Source organism: Pseudopodoces humilis, chromosome 24, assembly GCF_049639895.1.
Source record: "Pseudopodoces humilis isolate 2021_Gansu_Grassland_sample_001 chromosome 24, ASM4963989v1, whole genome shotgun sequence".
Classification (NCBI taxonomy): domain Eukaryota; kingdom Metazoa; phylum Chordata; class Aves; order Passeriformes; family Paridae; genus Pseudopodoces; species Pseudopodoces humilis.
The window spans coordinates 5,393,489-5,418,878 of NC_142223.1; the positions used below are offsets into that span (position 1 = coordinate 5,393,489).

Below are 25,390 nucleotides of genomic sequence, written 5' to 3' on the forward strand. Positions count from 1 at the left end.
GCTTCCAGCACCCCCAGCCAGCCGAGGGCTCGCAGATGGGGATCATGCTGGGCGAGGGAGGGGTAGGGAAGGTTTTGTTCTCGTTAGAACCGGAACAGAGGATGGATTCAAACCGCATATTTGTTCCCCCATGTATTACGGTGCTGCATATTTTTGTGTGCCCGTAGCAGCGATAATGAAGATCATGGAGGGTGTTTGCTACAATAAAAAGATGGAGTTTTCTCCTTGGAAATGCTTCAGTTCCCAGCTTTTTATCAAAAGGATTTCAGCGTTATTTTTTTATCCATACGAGGAATATTGAATTTTAGTGTAGGATTTTTAATCCTACAGCTTTGTAGGGAACGAAGACGTGTAAAGCCTTGCGTGTAAATATGAAAGAGATGAGGCGTTTTATTAACAAAAAAATCTTGTCCAGAAGAAAATCAGAATGATGTAGAGGTTGTTGTAAGATGTCAATTTATCATTCCTGAAGATGAACTGAAATTTTAACGAATGTGATTTTTCATTTTTCTTTAACAAAGTCATGGCTGGGACTCGTTTTAAACCAGGCATCCTTTCTAGGATGTGCCGACTGCCACGTTATTATGTATTGTCTCCACAGGAGGAAATAGGAGGAAAGGACTGTAAATGTAAGGCTTAAGTGATTATTGAAACAGCTTTTGAGAATTGTTGGCTCAACTTGGAGAGGTGATTTAAGACCGAAAAATTAAACGTTTACCTGCTGTAGGATATCAGCAGCTAATCGTGAGAAATTGATCCCATATTTTAAGCTGATCTGGACACGAGGATGTGAATCAAGACAAAATGCTGTCGATGTGTATGTGAAATACGTGTGAGGAAACGAAGATGATGTGTTAATACCTAAATCGTCCCTAAATGTGATAGATGAGATTTTATTTCTCTCCTTTGTGTGCTTGAGGAGAGGAGAAGAAGGGGTGATAATAGTGTAGTTGTTTTGGTGGCTGCAGATTAGCCAGGGTGTCTGTTTGATTTTCTTTTTGCTGTGAATGAATGGATCTCTCTGTGCCTGGGCCCAGTAGCTGCAACAAGATGGCGTTTGCAGCAAGGCAGCTCTCATTTTTCAACTCCTCCTCACCCCAGCTTTGCCAAAGTAGATCTTATTTCGTAATTGTGTTTTAGATTTACTTTCTCGTTCTCTTTGCTTTCTTCTGTTCTGGGGTGGGGGTAAGAGAAGCATTTGGAAGATTGCTGCGAGAAATCTGTGGTGGTTTTTTTTCCTAATTTTTGTGAGCTCCTCCAGATAGGAAATAGGTGGGAGGAGTAAATAGTTTTATTGAAATGTTCACATAGGCTCTTAACTGAATAAAGGGGTGACACAATTTTCGCTTTTACCTTGCAGTACCTGCTTAACACCACCAAAATCTTCCTCACTTTTATTAAGCCTGTTGCTAAAAACCGGTTTTTAAATGTAGAGCACAGGTATACAAAGGCTGCTGGGCCGTGGGTCTCTGCTGGCCAGGTAATCATCAGATGAGAGCCTTTGCATACAGGTGTCTTTCTGTGACACAAAAGAGTCTTCTGTCTGCTTCAGAACACTCACAATTTGTGGAGGGTTTAAGACTGCTGCTGACCTAGAATTACTGCCATCCTCTGGATAACTGTTCTTTTAATGGGCAAGAATCAGAAAGGCTTGGGGGATGTTAAAACAGCTCTGTGTCTGAGTAGTCTGTTTCAAAATGACATTACAAATTCCTGAAGCCTTTTACGTGTATTTTTTAGTGTCTTTTGAGAAAAATAGAGTTTTGATTTGTAACTCCTGTGGTATTTCACTATAGTGCCAAACTCCTTAACTTTGGTAGCCTAAATAAAATAGCTTGGTTAATATTTGATATACTGAACTCAAGCTTAAAACAATACGCTTCCCAGCAAGAAAAATAAGAAATGCTTGTTATGTCTCATGTATTCAAGTGACCTCCAAACTTTAGATAATTTCAAATATTTTAGTACTGTTTATCTATTACTTAATGTGTAATCAGTTGTTTGTTAGTTTATTGTAGTAACCCAGCTGTAGCTGATGCAGAAGGAAGCTGGGAAGCAGCAGAGCTGATTTTCAGTTGAGCCTTCTGGTGCTGGTGGTTTTTTTTTAATTAAAAACAACAACAAAAAAAACCAAAACAAAACAAAAAAAACCACCAAAACCAAAGAAAAGCTGAAATTAGCTGAGTGCATTTTCCTCCTCTGGTGTTTCAAGAACTTCTTTTTTTTTTTTAATTAAGAATACTGTCCAGTAAACTGTTAGTTCCATTTGATGTTAATGTCCTGTTAAACCTGAAATTATTTGGCTTTTTTTTTTACTACTACTTCGGCCTTTTAGTACAGGATCAAAAAGGAGCAAAGTGAAATGAGATTCTGTTTTGGGTAAGATTAATTACGTTTATCCTTGTTGAGTTCTTGCAGCTGCTAAGTCAGTATGTAGCAGGCATCCTAGCATGAAATCTTTGACAATATGGTAAATTAAAATTCCACAGGAAACCTTAGCAGAAGCGTTTTTTAAAACACCGCTGTGCTTCATGGAAATGTGGAGATGCTTCTATTTGGATTTAATGAGAATTCTTGTGTAAGTAATCAATGAAGTTCTCTATAATCAGGGAGTGGATAGAATTTTGTGTAGCATTATTCTTAATATCATCCCAGAAGAAACACTGCATAGCTATTAAAAATTTAAAACTTGAACTATTAAACTAGTTTACTTAGAATAAAAAAACCCTTCAATTAATGCAATTTCAAGACCCTTTAATTGTAGTAGAAATATATATTGTGTTTGTAGGATGCCTTTTCCTTAAATGAAGCAAGATGTTGGCTGCACTGTATAACTTCCTTTTGCTTTGGAGGCTTCGATTTGGTCATGTGGAAAACAGCTAAACTGCTTCTTAAATAGTAACTTAGTTGCATTAGTTCAATTCCTGGAAAACCAGATGCCAATTCATCTGAAACTGTTGTTGTTTTTGTAGATTCCTACCAGGCCTGGAGCTGTGGTTGGGGTTGTTAAGCAAGTGTTGGGTTCAGCTGGTTTTATAGTTACTGCAATAAAAAATTGGGCTTTGTTGTTTGTGCTCCATGAAACTAGTGGTAGATTTGTCTCCTCTACTCCAGGCTCAGCTCATGTTCTAGGCACTGAATTGGATTAAATTCTTACTGTCCATGGATTTTGGCTCTCAGCATTAGTGGATTTGTAATTGATATTCTCAATTTTAATATCCAGTTTTAGCCATATGGCACACCGTATTATCTCAGCAATTGCATTTAGCACTGCTTTGTTATGAGCAAGTTGAGATGGGAAATTGGGCATTCCAGTTGTTTAATTACCCTTAGGTGAGTTGTCCTTGGAGTCTCTCACAAGCCTGTGGTCATGGCAGAATTTTAGATGGGGTCTTTTTTTTTAACAGGATTTTACAGGTTATGTTGCCAAAAAATAAATAAACAAACCTTGAAAGCAGCTTTCTTGCATTAATGAAATGTTTCTTAAGGATATGACTGAAGATAAAGTAGACATTTTTTGAAGGGAGTCTTTTGGTTGCTTTAAGTACAGACTGAAAAAAGAATACATACTCCATTCAAAATGTTTTTTTTTCTCCCCACTGATAAAGTTGGAACTAGTATTAGCCAAGGTCATGATAAAAAACAAAAATACCCCCAAGCCCCTGTGTTTACATTTAACATAGTGTCTCAATTTATTATTTCTTCACAGGGTGTCCAGTGTGCTGGGGATTTTGTGAGTGTGGATTTGTTTTTCACCAAACAGAAACATATGCAGAATCCATAGATACTTGAGCCAACTGGTAGTTGAGCAGAACATTAAGAGGTTTTTAAAAGCTTTGAGCTGGATATGAGCAGTACCTTTACTTGAGATGCCAAAACAATTGACGTAAATTACTGTGGAAGGCTTCCTAATATAAAAATATGGATACTAAAAGATAGGTTTTGAGGCAGAATACTGCATTTTTATTAAAATAGTAGAGGATTTCTGAGTAGAGAGAAAAGAGACGGTTAGACTTGGAATAGAAATACACACTTAAAAATAATTTTTTGATCATAAAAATCAGATCTTGGCCTCTTTTTAACAGCTGACCTTCTAAAATGAGTTTGTTGCAATTAATATCTTGTAAGAATATTCATTTGTATTAAATACAAAAGAATTAATGTTTGAATGTACTAATAGTTGTCCACTGCATTTATTGGGGTGGTGTAGAATGTTATGACTTGTTAGTCTCTTGAAATACAATGGAATGTTTTCACCTGTCTGAAGGGTTTGAGTGTACTGGTTACAGGGGGTGATGTTTGCCTTGCCCGGTATATTCTTAGAAATGCAGGAATTTTCTGTCTTGAACCCAGCTAGGGAGTAATGACAATATTCATGTGTGCCATCTGGAAGCAGCCAAGATGTGGTGTTGCTTGCTATGTATATCTTACGCTCGCTTTTAGTGGGGATGCTGGAATTAGATGCCAACATGGGAATTTTTTTATGCATTAGCCAAAAAAAAAATAGTTTTTTGGAGATGTTATGGAAGTGTAATTTCTAAGGAGCCGTGGAAATAATAACTTCTAAATTCTCTCCAGGATTTTCAGCACTGGCCAAAAGTGGCAGAAAATACAGATACGTCCAGGTGTTACGCATGGACCTGGTTATTGATATTTGGGGGTGGACACAGGAATAAGGGCTTGAGAAAGCAGTTAAAAAACAAATGTTGAGATATTGCTGGATTTAAGTCTTGTTAAAATTTAATGAAGTATCTCCAGCAGGTATAAATTGGAATCCTTTGGAAGGTGTTGCAGACATTTTGAAGACCTGTCTTTGGATTAATGAATATGTTCTGTCTGTCAGATATGCCATAGTACTTAAGAATTATTGAAAACAAGGTATTTTTATCACGAAGGGAAGGCTTGCAGTTATTTCTGCATTTGATTAGAGTGAAGGGTTAAAATTTGATCTTCCTGTGCTGTGTCTATTTTGGAATCCTAATAATGGATAAGTGAAAATGAGGCTGAAGACCCGAGGAAGGTGATCTGAGGGAGCTTAAAGGAGATGAGCTATAAGGTAGCTCTGTAATTGAAGGTGGTAAAGATAGGCTAAATCTTGGAGTTATTTTCATAGATTGTGTTTAGAACTTGATGAGCGAAAAAATAGTAGCATATAATACAGTGAAGGGAAAGAGGCTGATTTAAAAACTAGTTGCATTTTGATATGAAATGTAATTCATTTCTGTAAGTAGTTTGCCTGAAACTACTTAATTAAAAATAAGTATATTAATTTGAAGAGGTAGAATATCAGCTTGTCAAATCACTAATTTCTAAAGGTTCTTTGTTTAAAGTGAAATACATTCTAGCTGTTACAAAGATTAATTGAACTGTGTGTAGTTAAATATTTTTTTGTTTCTACCTTGATCTGAAGAAGGTTTGCCTACAATTTCATGCCATTTATGTTTATCATGTTTTTTTCAGATGAGAATATTTTTGATGTCTTCTTGAAAACTGCAGTAATGCCTACCAGCACTCCCCAAAAAAAGAAAATATTAATTATCTGTAATTAGATAGATTAGATAATTTTTTCTAGGTTTATATAACATGGTCCTATATTCAAAGCTATGTATAGATTTTTGTCACTATTTTAAGCTTGTTCTTTTTTTCCTCCAGCAAAGAGGAAAAAAAAAGTAAAACCAAAATACTCTCTCTGGAAACTCAGGAGCTCCATCCAGACTCGACATGCTGTGTATGAAAGTAGGTTTTGGGAATGTTTTATCAATTCAGATATCAGTGTTGATTTGGCTCATCCTCATTACAAAATGAAACTGTATTGGGGATGAGGGAATAAATAAGAAATTTCAAGGCTTTCTGTATGACTTTGAGACATGCAGCTGTGGGTGTTGGCCTTCACTGACAGGAAAGGGATGCCTTGTCTTCTGTTACAGTAACCTTAATTACAGCAGCTGATGCCAGTTATTTTCTTCCTTAAAGAAAAAGCGTTTCTGCTGAACTGTTACAGGTGCACATTCTGTGCATCTCAATTTTCTTACTGCACTTCTGGCTTTTTTGCCTGGCTTGGGTTAGATGTAAGGAACCATCTTAAAAGTCTTCTCAGGCACATGTGCTTTGTGTTTATCCTGCCATTTTAGGATTTACTAAAATCTGTCAATAAATAGAGGTTACCTTAAATTACTTGCAAAACCATGAAGTTATTTGACAAGCTGAGTGGGTTTTGTTTTATTTTTGTGAAATGTTGAAATTTCCAACACTGAGCTGACTGAAGAATCTTTAATTGTGTGCCTCAGAATTGGTGTTTAACTTCCATGCATACAGAAATACACATGCCCAGTATTAATGGGGTGTTCCTTACTGAGAGGACTTTCTCACTGGCACATCTGTGTTAATATAGGATATTATCCCAGGTTGCTTTTCCTGAGGGTGACTGGGCAGGATGTTGAGTGAGATGTTGTTGGAGATCAAATGTCCTGTTCAGATGTGCTTTGCAAGCTTGGGGTGTTGGTGCCCTTCTGTAATCTGGGAAACGTGGCTTTCTTCTGGAACTGAAGAAATTAAATCTCTTAAATAACCCAAAATATTTTGTATTCAGCCTAGCTGTTTGGAGTTTTGTAGGTATTTGAGTGATTTACCAAAACAAATGAGGGATAGGAGGTGGGTCAAAGCTCCAAGGTTAAAACCATACAGAAGATAGTATAAATGCGCCTTTTTTTTTTTGATGCAGAGATCTTAAAAGTCAATACTTGGTTATCTTCAGTAGTAAAATTTGTAAGGCCAGGCAGAAATGTTCACTCTGTCAACAGTACTGATCAGAAGTCCCTGAATTTACTTTGTAGTTTGAAATGTCTGCAATACTGATATTTTCTAGTAAGAAACACAGTGCAGAATGTCTGGTTTAGTCATATGTGTGAAGTTCTGTCGTGTTTAACTTTATTTAAATTACATTTGAGCTGATACATCTTGGTTAACACCAAGTGGTTCAAGGTGTGTGTTAAACATAACAGTGCTTGAATCTCAAAATAAGAAAGTAAACTTGTGTTTCAGTATCTAAAATATAAAAAAATACTTATAACTATAATACAAAACTTAATACAGTTTGTTTCCAGTAAATGACATAACAGAGCTAAACAGAGCAGGCTTACGCCTGCCTCAAGATGCTGAGAATAAATCTGTTTATGGTCCTCTTGCATTTTATTATTTTGTTTCCCAAAACTCTGGGGGATTTTGTTGTCTTTCAGATAGCCTAACAAATGCGTTGGGAGTTTGGTGTGGTGATTTTCTCTGTTCGTCTAGAAAAACGAAGTGGATGTGATAGTCTGCTGAAACCCTTGGTGCTTGAAATAAGCTGATACTGTACTGATTAAGGGGCTGTCTTTGTTGGAACATATGTTTGATATTCCTGTTGCACATTCTCTGTGAAGTGGCAGGACTCTGAGGATAGGCTGCTGTCTGTGTAACAAAGGTGGTGTCTGTACAAAGATCAGGAATGGGCTGGTTGATGCTCATGGCAGTTTAATTGTGCTGTAGGTTACCAAGTCCTGCATTTCACTGCAGCTGTCAGATATTATCTGGCCAGTGCCTGCAAACTCACTGTGCAAGTTCCTTGCTGGAAGTGCTGTGTAGTACTCACAGAAAATAGGACTGAACTGGAACCATTCAATAAATTTAAATCTTGACAAAGTAGAGGGGTCTTCAGTAGGTGCCTCAGGTGTCGGGGAGGTGGGTTTCTGTGTGTGGAAACTCAAATACATAGACACTTTGGACAAGAGGTCAGATTGGTTTGTTTGACTTAAATTGTCCCTTTCTTTTTCTAGCCATGGACAGTAGATAAAGTTTCAGTATTTCAGGAAGTACTGAAGTTCAGCATTTCAGGAAGTGCTGTGGTTTATCCCACTGAGTTGCTCACTGCTGCTTGTAGGGTGGGGGAAGCTTGCATAGAACTTTCCTGTGGGGGTGGAAGCTCTGGGCACAGCAGTTACAGGTGGGAGCCCTCAGCAGCTCCAAACAAGCACCCAGTACTCATCCACAGAGGCTGTGCTGAGCCTCCAGGGTCAGGGCAGAACCTCAGGAGCTCCAGGGCTCAAACAACCTACCTGGCTGCTGGTTTGGCACCACTTTGCACGTATTTTATTCCATAAAATAGGTGGGGTTGTCTTCTGATGTTTTCAGTTTTGTCTTTATCAGTTAATTCCCTGGTGTAACTTTATTTTTTTTCCTTATTTATCATGTTTTTATTTTGCTCATCTAACAAGATAGATACCATCTGCAGGAGTGCAACTGATACTTAAATATTAATGGCAGATATTTTCAGAGATCATGCAGATCCCTTGGGAAGAGGAATGTCAAAGGATGAAAGCTGGTATTTCCTGCTGTACCTTTGTGCTTTTCTGCTGTGATACTGGCCCTGGGCTGTTCTCTCCTATCAGCACTGAGCATTGTTGTCTTGTGTTCCCAAACATCACTTCTCAGTCTAATGGATTCAAGGTCTCCTGTGTTACTTGACTTTTCAGCCTCAGCCTTGATTTTCTTGTTCTTCTGTACATTATTTTGTACAAACAGTACATATCAAAATACAGCAATTGGGAGAAATCAATAAGCTACTCAGGGCATAAATAATTGCTATCAAAACTAATGCAGCTGCTTGCACATTGATTAAAGATGGGGCATGTTGATTTTGGGGCTGGAGAATGAAGTATTGCTCAGACTATTTTGGGTGAGAAGATTAGAGAAATACCATATTTTAATCTCTGCTGAGTATCTTTTATCTGCTGTATGCATGTAATATATTTTGTTGATTTTTAAGGTCCACTGAAATGCTTCTTCAGACTGGTGCTGGGAAGCAGCTGTTTTTCATGGCGTAGCTAAACTTACTCTAACAGTGCTCTGTTAATCTCTTGCTGAAGATCATTGTGCTGTTTAAACACTAAATTCTTATTTCAGTGAATTAAATGTATTCTGTTTTTTAGATGGGGCTTGGATAAAAATCCTTTACAGGGTTGTAAAGAATTAATATTTTGCTTTTAGCTGATCTCTGAGGCTTTGTACAGTCTGTGTAGCAGAGGCACAAAGGAGCAGATGGTTTGTTCCAATGTCTTAACTGTCCTATTTTTGTTGGGGCAGATGTGACAGCAGCTGTGGTGAGAAGGTAGTTATCAACTCACGTCCAGCCTGCCTCAAAGATGGGGTTACTTCTGTTGCTTATGTTGGATGTTTCTTACTATTATTTTTACTTTATAAAAGCTTAATACAGTAAAAGCTTGCTTGCTTGCTCTGAGTTGCTCTAAGGCAGAGCAGGAAGAAGAATCCCTGGTTTCTGAAGTGCTCTCTCAGGATTTGATCCTGGCAGTGAAAGGTATTATGGAGAAGCACAATTGAGATCTGATAGAACCGTGGGCTATCTTACTGCTCCTGGAAACACAATGTGTTTCTCAGTAGTGTTCTGTGGGCCTTGGTGCAGTGAGACATGGCAGCATGTGAGGTTCTCAGCCTGTGCCTAGTGCTCACATCAGGGAAATGCTTTTCAAAAGCAAAGTTGGTCATAAAAGATCACTTTAGATCTGTAAATGTTTCTCTTAGATGAAGACTAGAGATATGCCAATTTGATTGGCTCTTCATCCTTGTATTTTTATGGTTTTACTTTTAAGGATGTAAAAAGTAGGGTTGCTAAGTGTAGCTTTCTGGAAGGTGTCTGTATTTTTTAAAGGGGTATAGACAGGAAGCAGTTGATTCTCCTTTGACTCAGTTGACTCTTTATTCTGGCATATGTAGAACGAAATGGATGATTCAGCTCCTGTTGATAAAATAGCAGAGCTAGAATTTATGGAAATACAATAATAGGGTTTTCTGCTGATTTTCTGTGCTTATGCAGGCACAGAGTCTTACTGATTTATTTTTTGTGTGAGTATTTTTCATGTCTATTCTGCTATTTTTGTTTCTGGGGTGTTTTTTGTGTTGTAAATAAGTGATCACATAACCCATTTCCTTCTCTAACTTAATAAATATTGTAGTGAAGATCTTAATGTACCTGCTGATGTCACTCTGATGGTAATATCTGAACCAGTGCATGATTTTTAACAAGGTGAAGATCATTCCAAGACAGATATGTTGCCATATAATATAAGCAGACAGATATAAGCAGAGAGGAGAGAAATCCCATCCAGGCTTTTGGAACCTACTTGTTCTCTTACACTTTAATCCCTGACAGGGCAGCTGACCCACTTGATCAGTTTCATTGTAATCTTCAGGATTTTGGTAACAGGCGGTGCCTCTGCCAGGTTTTACATCTCATCATTCATTTATTTGCCTGAGAACTCAGTGCAGTGTGATCCAGTCACATGCTGGGCTGTCCTCAGCACCTACTGGGAAATACTTGGGGAGAGCTTAAGCAGAACATCATCCCGATAGAGAAATCCATCAATCTTTGTGAGGACTTCTGAGCATTTTTAAATTACAGAAAATGAGCTGAAGACTACTTGAAAATTGGCTTACCCAGAAGTGACTTTTAAAAGACAATATTTGCTTACTTAATAGGAATTCTCAAGAATTACGTTTCTTAATAGGATTGCAACTTACTATAAGCATGTTTTTAAAGTGTAGATTAAAAACTCGTTTTGATACCTGAATAAACATGGTTTTAATGTTGACTTCCATTAAAGAGAAACAAGTATATGAATTTAGGCGTGTAAAGTGTTTTCATTTGCTGTGTAATGATTCTGTCACACTGGGACACTGTGAACTTCTGCAGCTGTGTGCTTCCATTTCTGGCTTCCAGGAGAAAATGTTCTCTGTATAGCTTGGATTGTGAGCTACCCCAAACCTATAGATTTAGCTGATAGATATGAGAGATCCCATATTTTATCAAAAGATAATATCCTGATGCTGTGGCATTACTTGGTAATATTGCAGGAATATTGCAGTCATACTTTAATTATTAAAGCAGGACTGCAATATTCCTGTCATGGGTGTGCTCTGCCCTGTTTAGGTAAACACAGATTCTGGCTTTGCAAGTGCAAATATCACCAAAAAAAAGTGGAGGTTCATGATAGAAGAGTTGTGAAGGAAGCAATGAAAAATGACGGTTGAAGTAAGAAAGTAAGAAACAACTGTTCAGTTACTGTAAGGCTCTGCAGATGGAAGCATCTAGTAATAAATGCTTAGTCATTTCTCTGTTGGTTAATTAATAATATATTCTCCTTCAGTGCTGACTGTTTTGTTTGTCAGTCTGAAGGGAGCTATCTGGTAGTGACAGCAAAATTGCTTGGGTTTGGATAGGGATACTTTAGGAAGTGACAATTTTCAGTGACATTTTTTGGTAATTGTAGCTAGAAATTTATGCATAAGCAGATTCTAAGTTTTTACTTACTTTGGTTTGGTTTTTTTTTTTACATTCTTTTTAAATGGTAAGCTCAGGAAAGAGAACAGTCAAAAACATCACTGACTAGTTGGATAAAATCGATGAGGTTATCTATAACTGTGTTGCTCTTCAGAAGGACTGACTTCACAGAGATAAATTTGAATAAAACCTAGAATAATGGCGTATTGTGATTTCATAAATACAAGTTTGTTGAAAACTTATATTAATACCAGTAATTTTTATCCTTATAACAAATTAACTTTCCATGCCTGCTTCTTATCAGCAAGTGTAAAAATGCTCTTAAATGGGAATTTCTTTGAGAGGAAGACAGAAGAGAAGACATGTAGTTAGGAAATGTTTGGGCTTGGGTCACTAAAGTACCAAGAGTTATTAATATTTGTGAACTACTTCAAAGATCTCTTAAGACCCTTTTTAAAAAGTGTTATTTTAAGCATTTGGCTTTAGGCATCTGTAAAACTTATAATATCAGTTCTTTAAGTTTTTTACAAAATTTCTCTGCTGTATCTAGACTATTAAGATGATTTTTTTTTTTAATAATGCACATGGCTTCCAGATGCATTTAGAAAGGATTAATGAAGTGACCTGTTACACTCCAGATTTTTATGCTTAAATATTACATCAGTATGATTCTTTTCTTAAATGTAGGTCATAGGATTAGCATCAGGAAATGTGAGTATTTTGGCAACATGGGATTCTGTCGCCCATGAAGACAGCTGGAGTTAGTGCAGTGATGGTGGCAGGAGACACAGCCCACTTCACATCAGAGCTGTTTATTGCAGTCATGTGTCCTGCCATGATCTTAGCATTGTTGTCTGCTTGTTAGACTGCTATTTTGAGAAAGTGGTAAACTATCCAAAAGGTTGATTTTCAAGTACTTGTTAAAGAGAGGGAGGGATGACTCCTTGGAAAATCGAGGCATGCAAGCAAGAGCTGATGGATTATTCATGATTAGCATTTTGGTGACTTTCAGTAGGTGTTGTGTTGTGTTACTGTGTGGTAACAACCTCTGGCATACTGAGGAATTTGAGCATTGAAGTTTAATGGTGAATTATTCATATTATGTAGCGGTTTTGGAGGAGACAAAAATGCACTGTTCCTCTGAGACAGTGGTTCCAATTTGGGACTTTGAATGTGAAAGTGCCTTGCAGAATTTGGATTTTGCAAGGTCTTTCAGGGTTTCCAGTTTGTTAATATTCTGTTTCTTCTCTTAATTTTCTGAAATGAAAGCTTAATTTTATTCCTTCCTTATTCCCCCCCCCCTCCCCCCCCCAAGAATAGCTGCAATTTATGGTGGATGGGTTTGTTCTGGGCTTTTTCTTATTTTTGTGCAGGTTTGGATTCTGAAGTGTCAAATTGAAGCAGTGAGGCACTTGTGAATTGCCTCAGTGCCTCACTGAAAGCAGTTCGGTGGAAGGCCGTGTTGGCTGATTGGAGGCTGTTCCATGTAGGTCTGTTCTGCCTGGTTTTTCCTGTTGCATGTGCTGTTTTGTGTAAATGAGGTTACAGAATGAAGGAGTGTGGCCAGAACTTTGTAAGGACCCTAGAATTGACCTTTATTTTTTAGCCAACAATTTTTCTGTGTTCTGTTCAGCAAGGAGAATTTTTTTATTCCTAATGTGGTCTTGTAGATCCATCAAGCTGAGTAGAAAAAGTGCACAAGTTTCTTCTGGAGGAAAGCGGTTATAGAGTCCTTTTATTTGAAACAAAACACACAAAAGCGCTAGAACTCTCAACATCAGTGACTGTAGAAATGGAATCTGTCATTCTGTATTGAGCTATAGGTAAATAGTGAAGCACTGATCAAATCAGGTTGCAGCTATTTTTAGCTTGTGTAATTATCATTTTACTCACACACTATATTGAAAATGGAAATTTGTGAGCTCTCCAGCCAGCCAATGTGGCTGCTGCAAGATGAGCATTAACACTGATCGACCTGATGCTTGGGTTGTGTGTACTTCCTACTAATATATGGAAAAATGTCTACTGAGCACAGCAACTAGTTCAGCTGGGAACTTGGCAATTCTTCAGCACAAGAAGCATCCAATACCTCCCACAGAAACATTCAGCTGTGCTGGCCTTGCACAACACAAGTGCTTTCAGGAAGTTTTTGAAGGAGTTGTACAATCTCCTGTTGTCCCTACCAGGGTGCGCTCTCTGGCAAACCTGTTGGGAAGGTACTGCTTACTTTTCAAAGTTCGTGTGCTTGGAAATTACAGATGTGGCAGATGGTTCCCAGAAAGGAGACTTTAAATAAAGGAGGAGTTGTATCCTTCTGCTCCGGCGTATTTAGATTTATGAATTTGTAATTATTATTGTACACTTCTCTAGGTTGTATTTCAAAGCTGCCCTTGGGGGAAGGGACAGCAAAGACTTGGTTTTCTGGACTCCAGCTTTGCACTCCCAAGGAAGTTCTGAGCTGGAATTAACTCTTGGAGGGGCACATGCAGATCCTGAAACATCCTTCCAGCTGTTTGCTAGAGCACTAAATGTTGATAGTTAGGACCAAGTCATTAAACAGAGGGTGGGGCTGTTTGGGAGTTTTTTGTATACAGAAAAATCTTGAAAGTTTAAATTTGAAACTTAATTACTATTTCATGGTGGCACATTGGAATTTCACGTGATTTGGCAAGGTGGTGTAATCTCTTGGGCATCTAGCTACTGTTCCGTGCTAATAATAATCAGCTATGTAGACTGCAAGAAATTATTTTAATAAACTAACTTGCAATTGCTGGTTTCACAGCCATTATCTCTGCGTCGTAGGTGATACATTATAGTGCTGATGATGTTGGGTACCTGAACAAGAGCATCTGCAGACTCAGTTAAGAACTGCCTGGTTCCATCCAGCCATCCCTGCTGGCTCTGGGGTGCTCTTTGCAGGAGTACAGAGCAGCAGAGTAACTTCACTTAAAATTGCTGGTTTATCTTAATAGTAATACTGAAGTTTGCTAGTAGGTTTTTGGAAGGTTTGGGAGGGGTTTTTTGTGTTTGTTGTTTTATTCCCCTCCAGTGAAGTTATTTTTGTTTGAATGCCTTGAATAGGACAACCCTGTGTGGTACTCTTGCAGGATGATGTGTTATGCAAGACATTTTTAAGATTCATGTGGTGTAATGGTCATGAAAATCAGTTTTTGCTATATGGTGTTGGTTGAGACCCTTGTTAAACTGTGTTGATAAAGCCACTCAAATACCTGTGTATACATTGATTACATCTCCCAGCTTCTTCATGTAATTACAGCAGGGACAACTGCTGGGAGTTCTGGGCAAACCTCATCCCAGGGTTTGAGCCAGATCCTCAGTATCTTCTCTGATGCCTGGCACCACATCATTGTGCATGAATTGCTAGTGTGTTTTAAATGCTAGAATGCCTTTGCAGCAATTCAGATATTAGCCTTGGCATCTAGTCAATGTGTATGTAAAGCGGTCTTGAGAAGGCTGGCATTAACATCCAGAATATTTGGGTTTTAAGTCTCTCCTTGAATCCATAGTCGAAGGAAAAATGTATTTATGTGTCTAATGGCTTTGGAGAGGGTACAGTGAGTGTGTTTAATCTGCTTAGGAAGTAGCTTCAGTTTGGAGGGTTGTTCAGATTTCCTATGATGCTAAGATACTCCAAAATGCTTTCCATACTCTTCCAAGTAGTTTTTCTTCCTTTTCTTCCCTGATTTCCCTAGTCTCTTGAAAAGAGTTCTGGTGTCTTCTGCAGAAATACTCTTCATATGTAGACTTGGAATATGCTGAAGTTGAGATAAATTCTTAGGCTGGGTTGTCAGCTCAGATTAACTGCTTCAGTATCTGTAAAGAAAAAAGGGATATTGGGCTGGCAGCAGTTAGCGAGGAAAACTTTACCCAGAAATGATGAAGCTTTTGACTTGTGGAGTTACTTTACTCTTTTATAGCAAAAATGGCTGTGCTGGATCTTCACTTGGAGCAGGGGGCTGTGGGCATGTGGGGACACTGGGAACACCAACCCTGTGTGGGGCTGGCTTGCCTCCAGGCACTTTGTTGTGATGATTTAACCACTTGAACCATGCTCTGAGTGTTCTGTGGAACTTTTTGTTCTCTGTTGTTTTTGAAACCCCAGTTTTTGGTGTTAAGGACCTGCATCTCTGGGCTCAGCAGGGCTGTCTGGGCACTGTGGAGCTCCTTACAAGAGCTCCTTACTGAGCCACTGCTGTGGTGAAGGGAATGAACTGGCCTCTAATTTTCATGTTGCTTTTACCAGGCTACATTTTAGCTAAAAATGGAAGCTTGTGGCAATGCAGATCTTTTTTTCATAAGTAGCTTGTCTACTTTTGTCCTTAAATGAGCTCCATCTTTAAGGTAGAATTGAAAATATCTCCTTTGCCGGGACTGCGTTCTGTGAGCATCACAGGGTGCTTTCAACATCCTCAAGTGGAAACTTAACCCTTCGAAAAATAAACTCAACTTTTGTGGAAAAGTTTGCTGTTACGCTTCCTTCCTCTTCTTTCAGGCTGGTTAAAGTGGCTTTCTTTTGTTTGTTTTTGTTTTTCTTTTTTGCAGAAGGCATATGAAATCTGCAACACCTCTCCTGCATTATTGAGCGTGCAGCGCAGGACAATAATGGTGTGTGTTTTGGCCTTTGCTATTGTGTATTCTGTGTGCTGTTAGTGTGCCAGCATAAATTTACTTGTTTACATTTCAGGTAATTCTTTCAGAATTTCATAAGATTTCATTATCTCTGTAGTGGGGGCAAATTTTTTTCCTGTCTAGACTTCTGAAAATTGACTGGAGTTGCTCTGTTTTCAGAATTTGAAATGGTCATGTCATGTTTTTGTGTCTGGGGGGGTTGGAGTTCAGCCTCTAAGTATGAGTTACTGTTTCATGTCCCAAGTGTGTTGTTCTGGCAGTACAAAACAAAACTGCTTACACTGTGTTGGTTTCGTAATCACAGTATTAAAATGTTTATCTATAAATGAGCTTGAGTGATGATGATCCATATCCTAAGTAGCTTAATCTCTATACCAGACACTGAAGTGGTTTGTAAATTCTCCAGCTAGTAGCGAACTGTAAAATCAGAAAGACTCATTTTATGTGAGATTTCAGTTGAAAGTGTGTGGAGTTCTAGGCTGGCTTTCTGATTTAAGATCATTTCGCTTCAGTACCTTCTTGCTTTGTGCTCAGAATAATCTCCCCTGTCCTGATGCAGCAGCTTTGAACACTGAGGGGTCCCCTGGCATCACCCCCAGCCCTTGTCTTGGTGTGTGACGGAGCCAGATCCAGATGTTTGGGATGTAGAAATGGTTGTCAGTGTTTCACATCTTGTGGTGAACTAAAATTATGCTTTGTGCTGCCCAGGATAAAAACTGTTGCAGAATTTCTTACATTTTCCCCCTTGCTGCAAAGCCAGTTTGTTAAACTGGTTGTTAAACCAGTGCAGTCCAGACTGCAAGTGTGTGAGTTATTGAATGTATCAATTCTTTTTGTACTTTCTGATATCATTACTGATTTAAAGTTGTAACTCTTCTAGAAGAGCGGTGTGCTCTCACTTGAGCTCATTAGTAGGAGGATTATGTAACTTCTTCTGATAAAATAGGTACCACGATATTTAACTGTGCTTAGAAGGTAACTGTAGCTCAGGGACAGGATTGAGCAGAAATAATTCATTCCACTGTGTTGAAAATGCTGATGTGGGAGGGGAGGGATGGGGCAGACTCACTTTGAAGTACAGTGAAAATTGTATGAGTGAGACTGTATTTTCTTCTAATCCTAAATTCTCTAATATCATGGACTTCTTTGTCACTAGGGCAGGAGAATGATGTGAGGATTGCAAGAGTATTTGGGAGAAGGAGGTCAAAATGAGATTCTTGACACAAATCTGTCTTTCGTTTGTGTTACAATTAATAAAACTGTGCCCGTTTCCTTCATGAAGGCAGGACAGCCAGTCAAGTTAGCTAACAGAAGTAGTCTGCACTTTGATAGTTTAATTTCTGTTAGATAATAAATCTGTTAGATTTATTTAGAAATTGGTGTTCTTTGTGATAATTACATTAATTGTGGCTTTGGTGTCTTTTTTTCCCAGAATTTACATGTTTGACAGCAGAAGTTGGCTTTCTACTGTAGTGAAAGAAAATGTAAGTAGAGAAAAAAGATGGGGTTTTTTTTTCCTACCCTTTGAGAAACATCCTGTTTTTAAAAAGTGGTTAATTCAGATTTTTGGTTGTTAATCTGTGCAAGCCTAAAGTACCTGTTTTCTCCTTTAGCGTGTGTATTCTTGTGTCAACAGGAAGGATTTTCAAATGGCCAGGAAACCTGCTGAATAATAGATGATAGTGCCTGCCTTCTGTCAGAGAGGGAAGAGGCAAAGCAGAAGGAGACCACAGATGAAACTGTTTCATCTCAGTGGGGCAGGGAACTGTAATAAATAAAATTATGAGAGTCGTCATTCTCTCATGAATGAAAAATTACTTCTCCACCATGTTTAACAAAAGAAGGCCAAATTTCTTTTGAGCAAAGTGGCTCTTGTCAGAATGTCCTTTTCGATGTGTCAGTATTATTTAAACAGAACCTAAAAGTTTCAGAGTTTATATTCTGTGTAATTGTAGTTATTACTATCGTTCTTGGAGCAGTAAAATCTTCATTACCTTCCAGAATTTAACTTGAATGTCTGTGAGGAGCATTGCTAATTGGCCAAGTATTTTCTGAGTTAAATCTGATGCTTCCAATTACTGGATATTTACCTGTTTTTCAAAAGCCAGGCAGCAGACTTTATTCCTCTTCCCGTATCTCCCTCTGGATCCAAGGGGACCCTGAATTTTTTCTGCAACTTTAGTTCATATAAGTGGGAGAGAGAATACCTCAAATTTTTTCCACAAGCAATTCTGATCTCACTGCATTTCCCACTAAATAAAAGAGAAGCAAGAAATCCATCTCTGCTCCTGAAAACAAAAAGAACCCTCAGTTTTTCAAAGTGAGTGTGACGTCAGCTTACTGTAACTAACAGTGAGTTGTGGATAATTCCTTTGTCATTGTGAAAATGTCCAAGTTGCTAATAGGATTTGTGGTATCTGATAGATTAGCATAGCTTCATTTAATCAGATGACCTGCTCTGGGACTGTCTGCTGGCCATGTTGTGAGCTCCTTGTTAAGGCTGGAAAGTTTGGGCTCTGTATTGGCAAATATTTTGCTTTTTATCCCTGTTGGAGTGATGGGTATTGGCAGGAAAGAGGTTGAGGGAACAAATGTCAGCCTATTCATGGGAGAAAAGGGATTTTGCTAAACCTCCTTAGAAAATTACTGTGCTTGAGTAAAATATGAACAATTTAGCTTTAAACCTTCTGTGTTACTAGACTTTGCATCCACAATGGCTTGGTGGGATTATGTTAGGCTTTGGTAGTAGTAATGTCTGCTAAAAATATCTTGTGGCAAGCAAAGTTTGACCAGCTATTGGACGCACAACTGACTGGACATACATAACTCTCTTACACAGGAATATAGCTCATGTTAGAGAGAGTTAGAGGAAAGCAAACCCTGAGCTGTTCCCTTGACATAAACGATGTGATAAATCCTTTTGACACAGCTGAATTTTTGTCGTATGTGAAGTTTTGTTGTATGCAGAAAGTAACAAATCAGGCAGTCAGTTGATTTTTCCAGTGTGGCAAACAGAGGAAGAAAATGATTCTTCCATAGGTACCTTGTCAGAAGAGATGAGAGACTTGGGTCATCTGGAAGAGTGGGGAATAGGGAAGAGCCCTGAAGTGCACAGATTGCTATAAGCAAGAGGAGAATCACCCACAAGGTATACTGTCAACAGGATTAGGGGAAATAAGCTTAGACCAGAGACACTTAAGCACTTCAGCCCCTAGAAAGGTGTTGAGGGAGTTGAGGAAAGGAAGCTGACTTCAGGGACACACTCACATATTCCAGAGAAAGTGAGGTAAGCGTGAGCTTGGCTCCTACCTATTTCTGCACAACTTTGGGGATAATTTGGGAAAAAGGAGTGTGGAACTTGAGTGACTTCTTTTCTTGAGGTTTGCTTGATCTGGAAATGCAATAACTTCTTTCAAAAGTCCAGAAGTAGGATCATCATCCACATAAAGCTTACAGATTCTTTTAGAAACCTTCTTGTAAAATGGGGTTAAATGCCTTTAGAACATGCCAAGAAATAAAAACCTGTTTCATGGTACTCAATTGTGCTTGTTTGTGATGAGCAGAGACTGTTCAATATATGATCCATGTCCGTAATATAAATATATCCGTGTAAAATTTCCCATGTATCGATAGTGAGAACAGATAAAAGCATTTTTTCCCCATACATTCTTCTGATCTTATCTGATGTCCTTATTCTTCTAAAGATTTTTTTTTTTTTTAAATACAAGACTAGTAAGCTCTGATTTACAGTATAGCTAAAAATGACACGGGAGGCTGGAACCCTTTTTTCCTCCTACAGATCTAATATTTCTACCATAAATTCAATTGTCTAAAACTTAGTATGAAAGAAATAGTGGAGCAGTCAAGCTGGTTTGCTGTTTGTCCCAAAGCAAATTTTACAGTTTGCATCAGAGAACTCCTGTATTTTAATGTCCTTGGCTGCTGTAGGGTTGTCATTTCCTGAGTGAGTGAGTTCGGTTGTGATGGCAGGAATTAGCACTTCCTGTTGATGTTGAAACAACAAAGACTACAAAGAGAATGTGGAAATGTGCTTTAAACAATTCCTATGAATGCTGACAGGCAATTCAGAGTTTGGAGTTGCTTGGAGTGCATAGGGGCTAAGTTGGAATTCCCAAAGTGGATCTGTCTTCAAGATGGGAACTTAGATACAGGATGGGAAGATGAACTATCTTAATGTAACTTTTTTCTAGGATAAGGGTTCATCTCCTTAGGCCTCTCCCTGTTCCATGCAGAGAAGCTTTGTTTCATTTAAATGCAAGAGAATTCTCTCATAGTGCACAAATTCTGCAGAAAGAAATGGGTGCTATTTTAAGGAGCGCATCTGTGCTCTGACTGACATTAGATTATTCCTCCTATTGTATTTTTAAATAAAACTGCATGTAAAATCTTCAGTGTAGTTCCTTGTACCTGCAGCTGGAATTCTTGGTGTCCCGAGTCTTTATTGCAGTCTCACCAGTGAGTTGCTGTGACCTTGGGCAGAACATGAGAGTTTTGGAATTCCTTTCTCTGAAGTAGGAATGATACCATCTCTAAATTCTTTGTTTGGAGTGGTCAGTATTTGCTTAGTAGGAAACGGGCTTCTATATTAACTTAGAGAATGGTAGAACTGGATATGGAGAAGCAGAAAGATCTGAAAATTTGCAGTTTATTCTTAAATTAACTCCTCTCTGACAAGAGCAGTGCATTAGTGTTTCACCAGGTGTGTGAACTGCCCAAGAGCTGCAGACATACATGCTCAAAATTCTAACAGATACCCAACCCAGAGTGTTTGTCTGAGATGTAGAATGAACAAAACATCTTGAAAAACAAAACAGCATTCGAAAGAAAAGCACAGGATAATGAAACACTCAGGATGGGTTTTGTCTTAGCTGGATTTTGGGCTGAGCTGAACAAGCAATCTTAAAGGGGCTTAGAGATGACCCTGGAACCAGAAGAGAGAAGGAAGAGACACAGTTTCACAGTGAAGTGAAGGGGCCTTGAAGTTGTGTGAGTGGAGGTTTTGGGAGAGAAGCCAACTAAAATTCCCTTTTCTAAGATACTGTGGGTTTCAGAGAAGAAGAAAAAATGGTAAATGATGCTATGACAAGCTCTGGCATCTGTTCCTAGAGGTTTTCAGTTTGGAATAACTGCTGTGGAGAGAGCTTCAGCTCAAGTTAGGTTATGGGGGATAGAAATATTTAGGGAATATTGAAGTTGAAACTATTTTGAAGCTCCTCTTAACAGTGTTGTTTCTTCTACTGCTCTATTTACCTTGAGAGTATGTTCTGTGTTATTGTAACAACATAAAAATTGGGAAGTTATCCTCGTCCTTCTCCTTGGGGAGGGCTTTAAGAGGAAAACATACCCCACATGCTTGCAAAGATAAATAAGCTGATTAAATCTTAATAGAATAATATGTAAAACTGCTAGTAAAGCATTTCCTTTATTTAATAGTAAAGGGTCACTTCTGGCTAATAAAATGTTCTGAAATCGCACTATCACACACTCATGTTAATTTATAAGCAGGTGTTCTGTGTAGTATTTGAAATTGGAACCAATTATCTTGTTCTGCAATAAAAGATAACATTCATCAGCATGTTTCTTCAGCATCCTCCATTGCTATCAAGCTGCAGAGATTTTAAAACAAAAAGTTTAGAAACAGCTGATTTGGAGATGTGGAATGCTGGAGGAAATGCCAACATACCCTTTCTGGAGCAGAGACTTTTAAAGATAAGTTTTACATATAATAGGAAGTATTCATATGATTGTGATATTGGGAAACAGCCCAATAGTTGAGCAGCTCTATAGGCAAAAGTTGAGATTGTTTCAGTGGTTGTGATGTTTCATAGAGCCTGTGTCTTGCTGGCTCTATACAATAGATGTAATTTGGTGCCTATGGGTATTGGGAAAACAGGTTTAGAGGGGAAAAGTGTCTCATGGCTGTGGCTTCTGAAACTCCTGCCCTCAACCCAGCAAAAAATCCCTGGTTTTACTCCGGCAGCATATTCATGTTACAATCTGCTCTGGGATCTCAGACATTTCAGTAGTTATCAAACAAAACCCTGAACATTGTGAGTGATCTCCTTTTTTCTAGATAGCAGAACAGTGATTTTGTAGACAGTTCTTGCAGCATTTTGCATGTGCTTGTGTCAGTGTAAGTCCTTTTTCTTTGCTGGGAAGATTCCTTACTCTGGTCTGAAGAGCTGCAGGGAAGTTCTGACTTCCACATCTAAAATTGGTGTTACCTGCTTACTCACTTTCAGGCAACTTTTTAATTTATACAAAAATGAATCAGAAACACTGTCATGAAAAGTAAAAAAGAAAGAGGCCTGGAGGAGAGAAGTCCAAATTCTATTTTATTTCTTATGGCTGGAAGCAAAGCACATCCATTTGTGACAATATCTTATGCTGAGAAGATCTCATACACACATTTTCACCTGTATTCTATGTTTATAAATCAATTTCCCATTTTTTTCAAGGGTTTCAAGGTGTTTGAAAGGACTTGTAATTTCAAACTCTGACTTCTCCTAATTCTCCTGATTCTGATCTGTCTTTCAGATTTCTGGTTGTTTCAGAGGTGGCAGTGGAGCACACCTTTAGCACAGGAAAATGAGTGAGCTTGACCAGTTACGCCAGGAGGCTGAGCAACTGAAAAACCAAATCAGAGTATGTATCGTGCCTCAGCAAAAATATTTGTGTCTTGAGGAGGACAGAAATGATGCCTCATTTAGTTTCCCCAATGTCAGAGTTAATGTAGAAAGGGCAAGCACATGTGACTGCTTTGGAAAATGACTTTTTGGTTTTTTATATTGCTTAGAAAATAAGTTACAGAAGCAGTGCACAAAATTGCTGATCAGAATTAATGTTTATTCAAGTTTGAGCTAGAACATAACTAAAGTTTAAAAAAACTGCTTAAAATAAGGTCAGTGATAAAGTTTGTCAGAGCTTTTTCCAGTAAGTTCTTCAAAACCTCTGAGGTTGGAGGCTGCACAGCCTCTCTGGACAAGCAGTTCCACTGCTTGAGTGTCTTTGGGGTGAAAGTCATGTTGCCTTTCTCCCAAAAGAAGAAGAAATTTCAAAGTTAAATGCACAATGTGTGTTGACATCAGGCAATGTAATGCTGCTGTTAGGATGGGTCCTCTCTGGGTGACAAGCAGAAATGTTTTCTGAACCTTGGGTTCAGGGGACTTAATCGACTTGACAAAACAGAGAAAGAAACGTACAGAACTCCATCCAATTTCTTTATAATCTCCTTTTGCAGGATGCTAGAAAAGCATGTGCAGATGCCACCCTGGCTCAGGTAAGAATTTCAGAGTTTAACAGGAATTAAGAAAATTTGTCTCCTTTATAAAAAGAAAATGCTGTGAATGCCAGTGAATCTGGTTTTGCCTCCTGTAGCAATTTTTTTAATTTTGCCATTGGGTGTTTTCTTCTATAAATAAGTACATGTTTGTCCAGTTCCTGAGAGCATTGGCCTTGAGCAATGATTTCTTTGAGTGACTCAGGGCACATTTCTGCTGCATAATGGAAAATAATGCTCTGCCCTGGAGCTGGGAGCAATACTGTTGTTACCCTGATAATCAGAGCCATAAGGCCTGCTGAGGTTAAACTGCTTCAATGTCTGTCACATTTATCTGTGCAGGAAGAGACCCAGATCAAAGGTCTGAAATCCTAGAAGTCTAAGAAGATACGACCTAAGCAAAACAATTTCTGGGAGTGTTCATAAATGCAATAGGCTGCTTGTGTCATGTGATAAAGACATGCTACTTAAAATGGCCTAACTTGTGAATGGGCAGCTTAAAAAAAATCAGTCAATATTGAGAATGTGGGACTGTGGGAACTGTATGTGAGGTGTTACTTGTGAACAGTGAAGCGAAAAACTCAGTGTGTGACATTTTCATGTTTCAGATTACAGCCAATATCGACCCAGTGGGGAGAATCCAGATGCGCACTAGGAGAACACTCCGGGGACACCTGGCCAAAATTTATGCAATGCACTGGGGGACTGATTCCAGGTGGGTACAAAACTGGGTCACGTGGCTTCACTGCTCTCTAGAAAGTTGAGTGCACAGGCCTTGGGACCACATGGAATTAATAATTCTGAGGGAATTTGGACATCCAAGAGAAGTCAGAAACACTGAATTCCACAGTTTTCCTCATTGTTTTTGTAATCCAAGTCTGCATTTGATGCCAAAATCCCAGTCCTTGTCTACTTGCCTGAAAAATACAGTACCGGTACCACATGAATTCTGAGGAACTGTGGAAATAGAGTAGATGCTGTTGCCAGTGGTCTTTTTTTCCTTTTTTTTCCTTTCATGTTAACTGTTGATTAATTTAAAGAGAAGCTAAATGCCACCAGTATCAGCTGCTTTCATTCTCTTCTTTACAATGTTCATCGCTAAGGTGTTCCTTGGCTGCCCACAATGATTGTGTTTCCCTCCTGTTTCTTCCCTAGGCTTCTAGTTAGTGCCTCCCAGGATGGTAAACTTATAATTTGGGACAGCTATACTACAAACAAGGTAAGGCCAGCTGATCTATTGCTGTGTGATTCACTTGTGAATGCATCAGAAGGAAGAGTTGTCTGTCATCGTTTTGGTTCTATAGTCCTAAATCCATATTTTGAGTTCTCCAAAACAATCAAGTTGTGTGTAAAGAACACAGCAGAGTCTTCAGTGTGTGAAAATGTGCACTATAAATGGAGAACAAGGAAAGACTTCCTTCTAAAGAATGTTTTGATTTGTTTTGATACTGCAGTAGTTACCAGAGAGCAGGCAGTGATGAGCATCATGCACCAGAAGGGGCAGGGATTTTGGCGTAGCCAGATTAATTTGTTGTCTGCAGTGAAGTCCTGAAAGACTTGACATGTTCTAATGAGTCATTGCTTTGTGGCTGCATTCACATGAGGCAGTTCAGGATTACTTTGACATTCATTTGACAGTGATTGGTATTTACTGATCATGGCCACTGTTATGGGGCTGGCAACAATTCCCATGTAACCCCTTGTGGTTAAGACAGAGCTGCTTGAGTCTCTTGCATGGAAATGGCTTTATTCAGAATAAATTTTCCTAACTTAGCTTTTCATAGCATTAAAATCAATGCTACCAGTGCACTGGGGCAAATGGCATCACTTTACTAAAAAGTTAATATAATATGGTTTGCAAAGTAAAGATAAACCCTCTCCTTTTTACCTTCATCCTCATCCTTTGACCCCAACCAGCAGGTAAATGTCATATAAATTACTGTGACTACTGTAGGATGGTGAAATCATCACTGCATCCCATGGTTTCCTTCTGGTATCTTCAATTCTTACATCAATGGTAATTAATCTATGCAGTATTCTCTTGGCAGTTACAGCACACACTGGAAGTAACACAGTATTGTCATCAATTTGATCTTAGCCTAATGATAAAA

At 38.6% G+C, this 25,390-nt stretch overlaps 1 protein-coding gene across 9 annotated transcripts in view; it reads left to right on the top strand.

Annotated features, from left to right (window-relative positions):
• The window catches only part of GNB1 (G protein subunit beta 1), a 34,336-nt gene that overhangs the window by 1,151 nt on the left and 7,795 nt on the right, over positions 1-25,390 (top strand). For 5 of the 9 annotated variants that reach the window (XM_088066425.1, XM_088066423.1, XM_088066428.1 and 2 more), the window contains 6 exons: positions 15,893-15,955; positions 17,412-17,463; positions 22,538-22,645; positions 23,241-23,279; positions 23,888-23,994; positions 24,435-24,498. In XM_088066425.1, the coding sequence (XP_087922551.1) occupies positions 22,589-22,645; positions 23,241-23,279; positions 23,888-23,994; positions 24,435-24,498 (267 nt within the window). In that variant the 5' untranslated portion in view covers positions 15,893-15,955; positions 17,412-17,463; positions 22,538-22,588. Of the gene's footprint in view, positions 1-15,892; positions 16,035-17,411; positions 17,464-22,537; positions 22,646-23,240; positions 23,280-23,887; positions 23,995-24,434; positions 24,499-25,390 lie in introns of all 9 variants that reach the window. The other 4 variants (XM_088066426.1, XM_088066424.1, XM_088066429.1 and 1 more) reach the window with 4 other exon arrangements.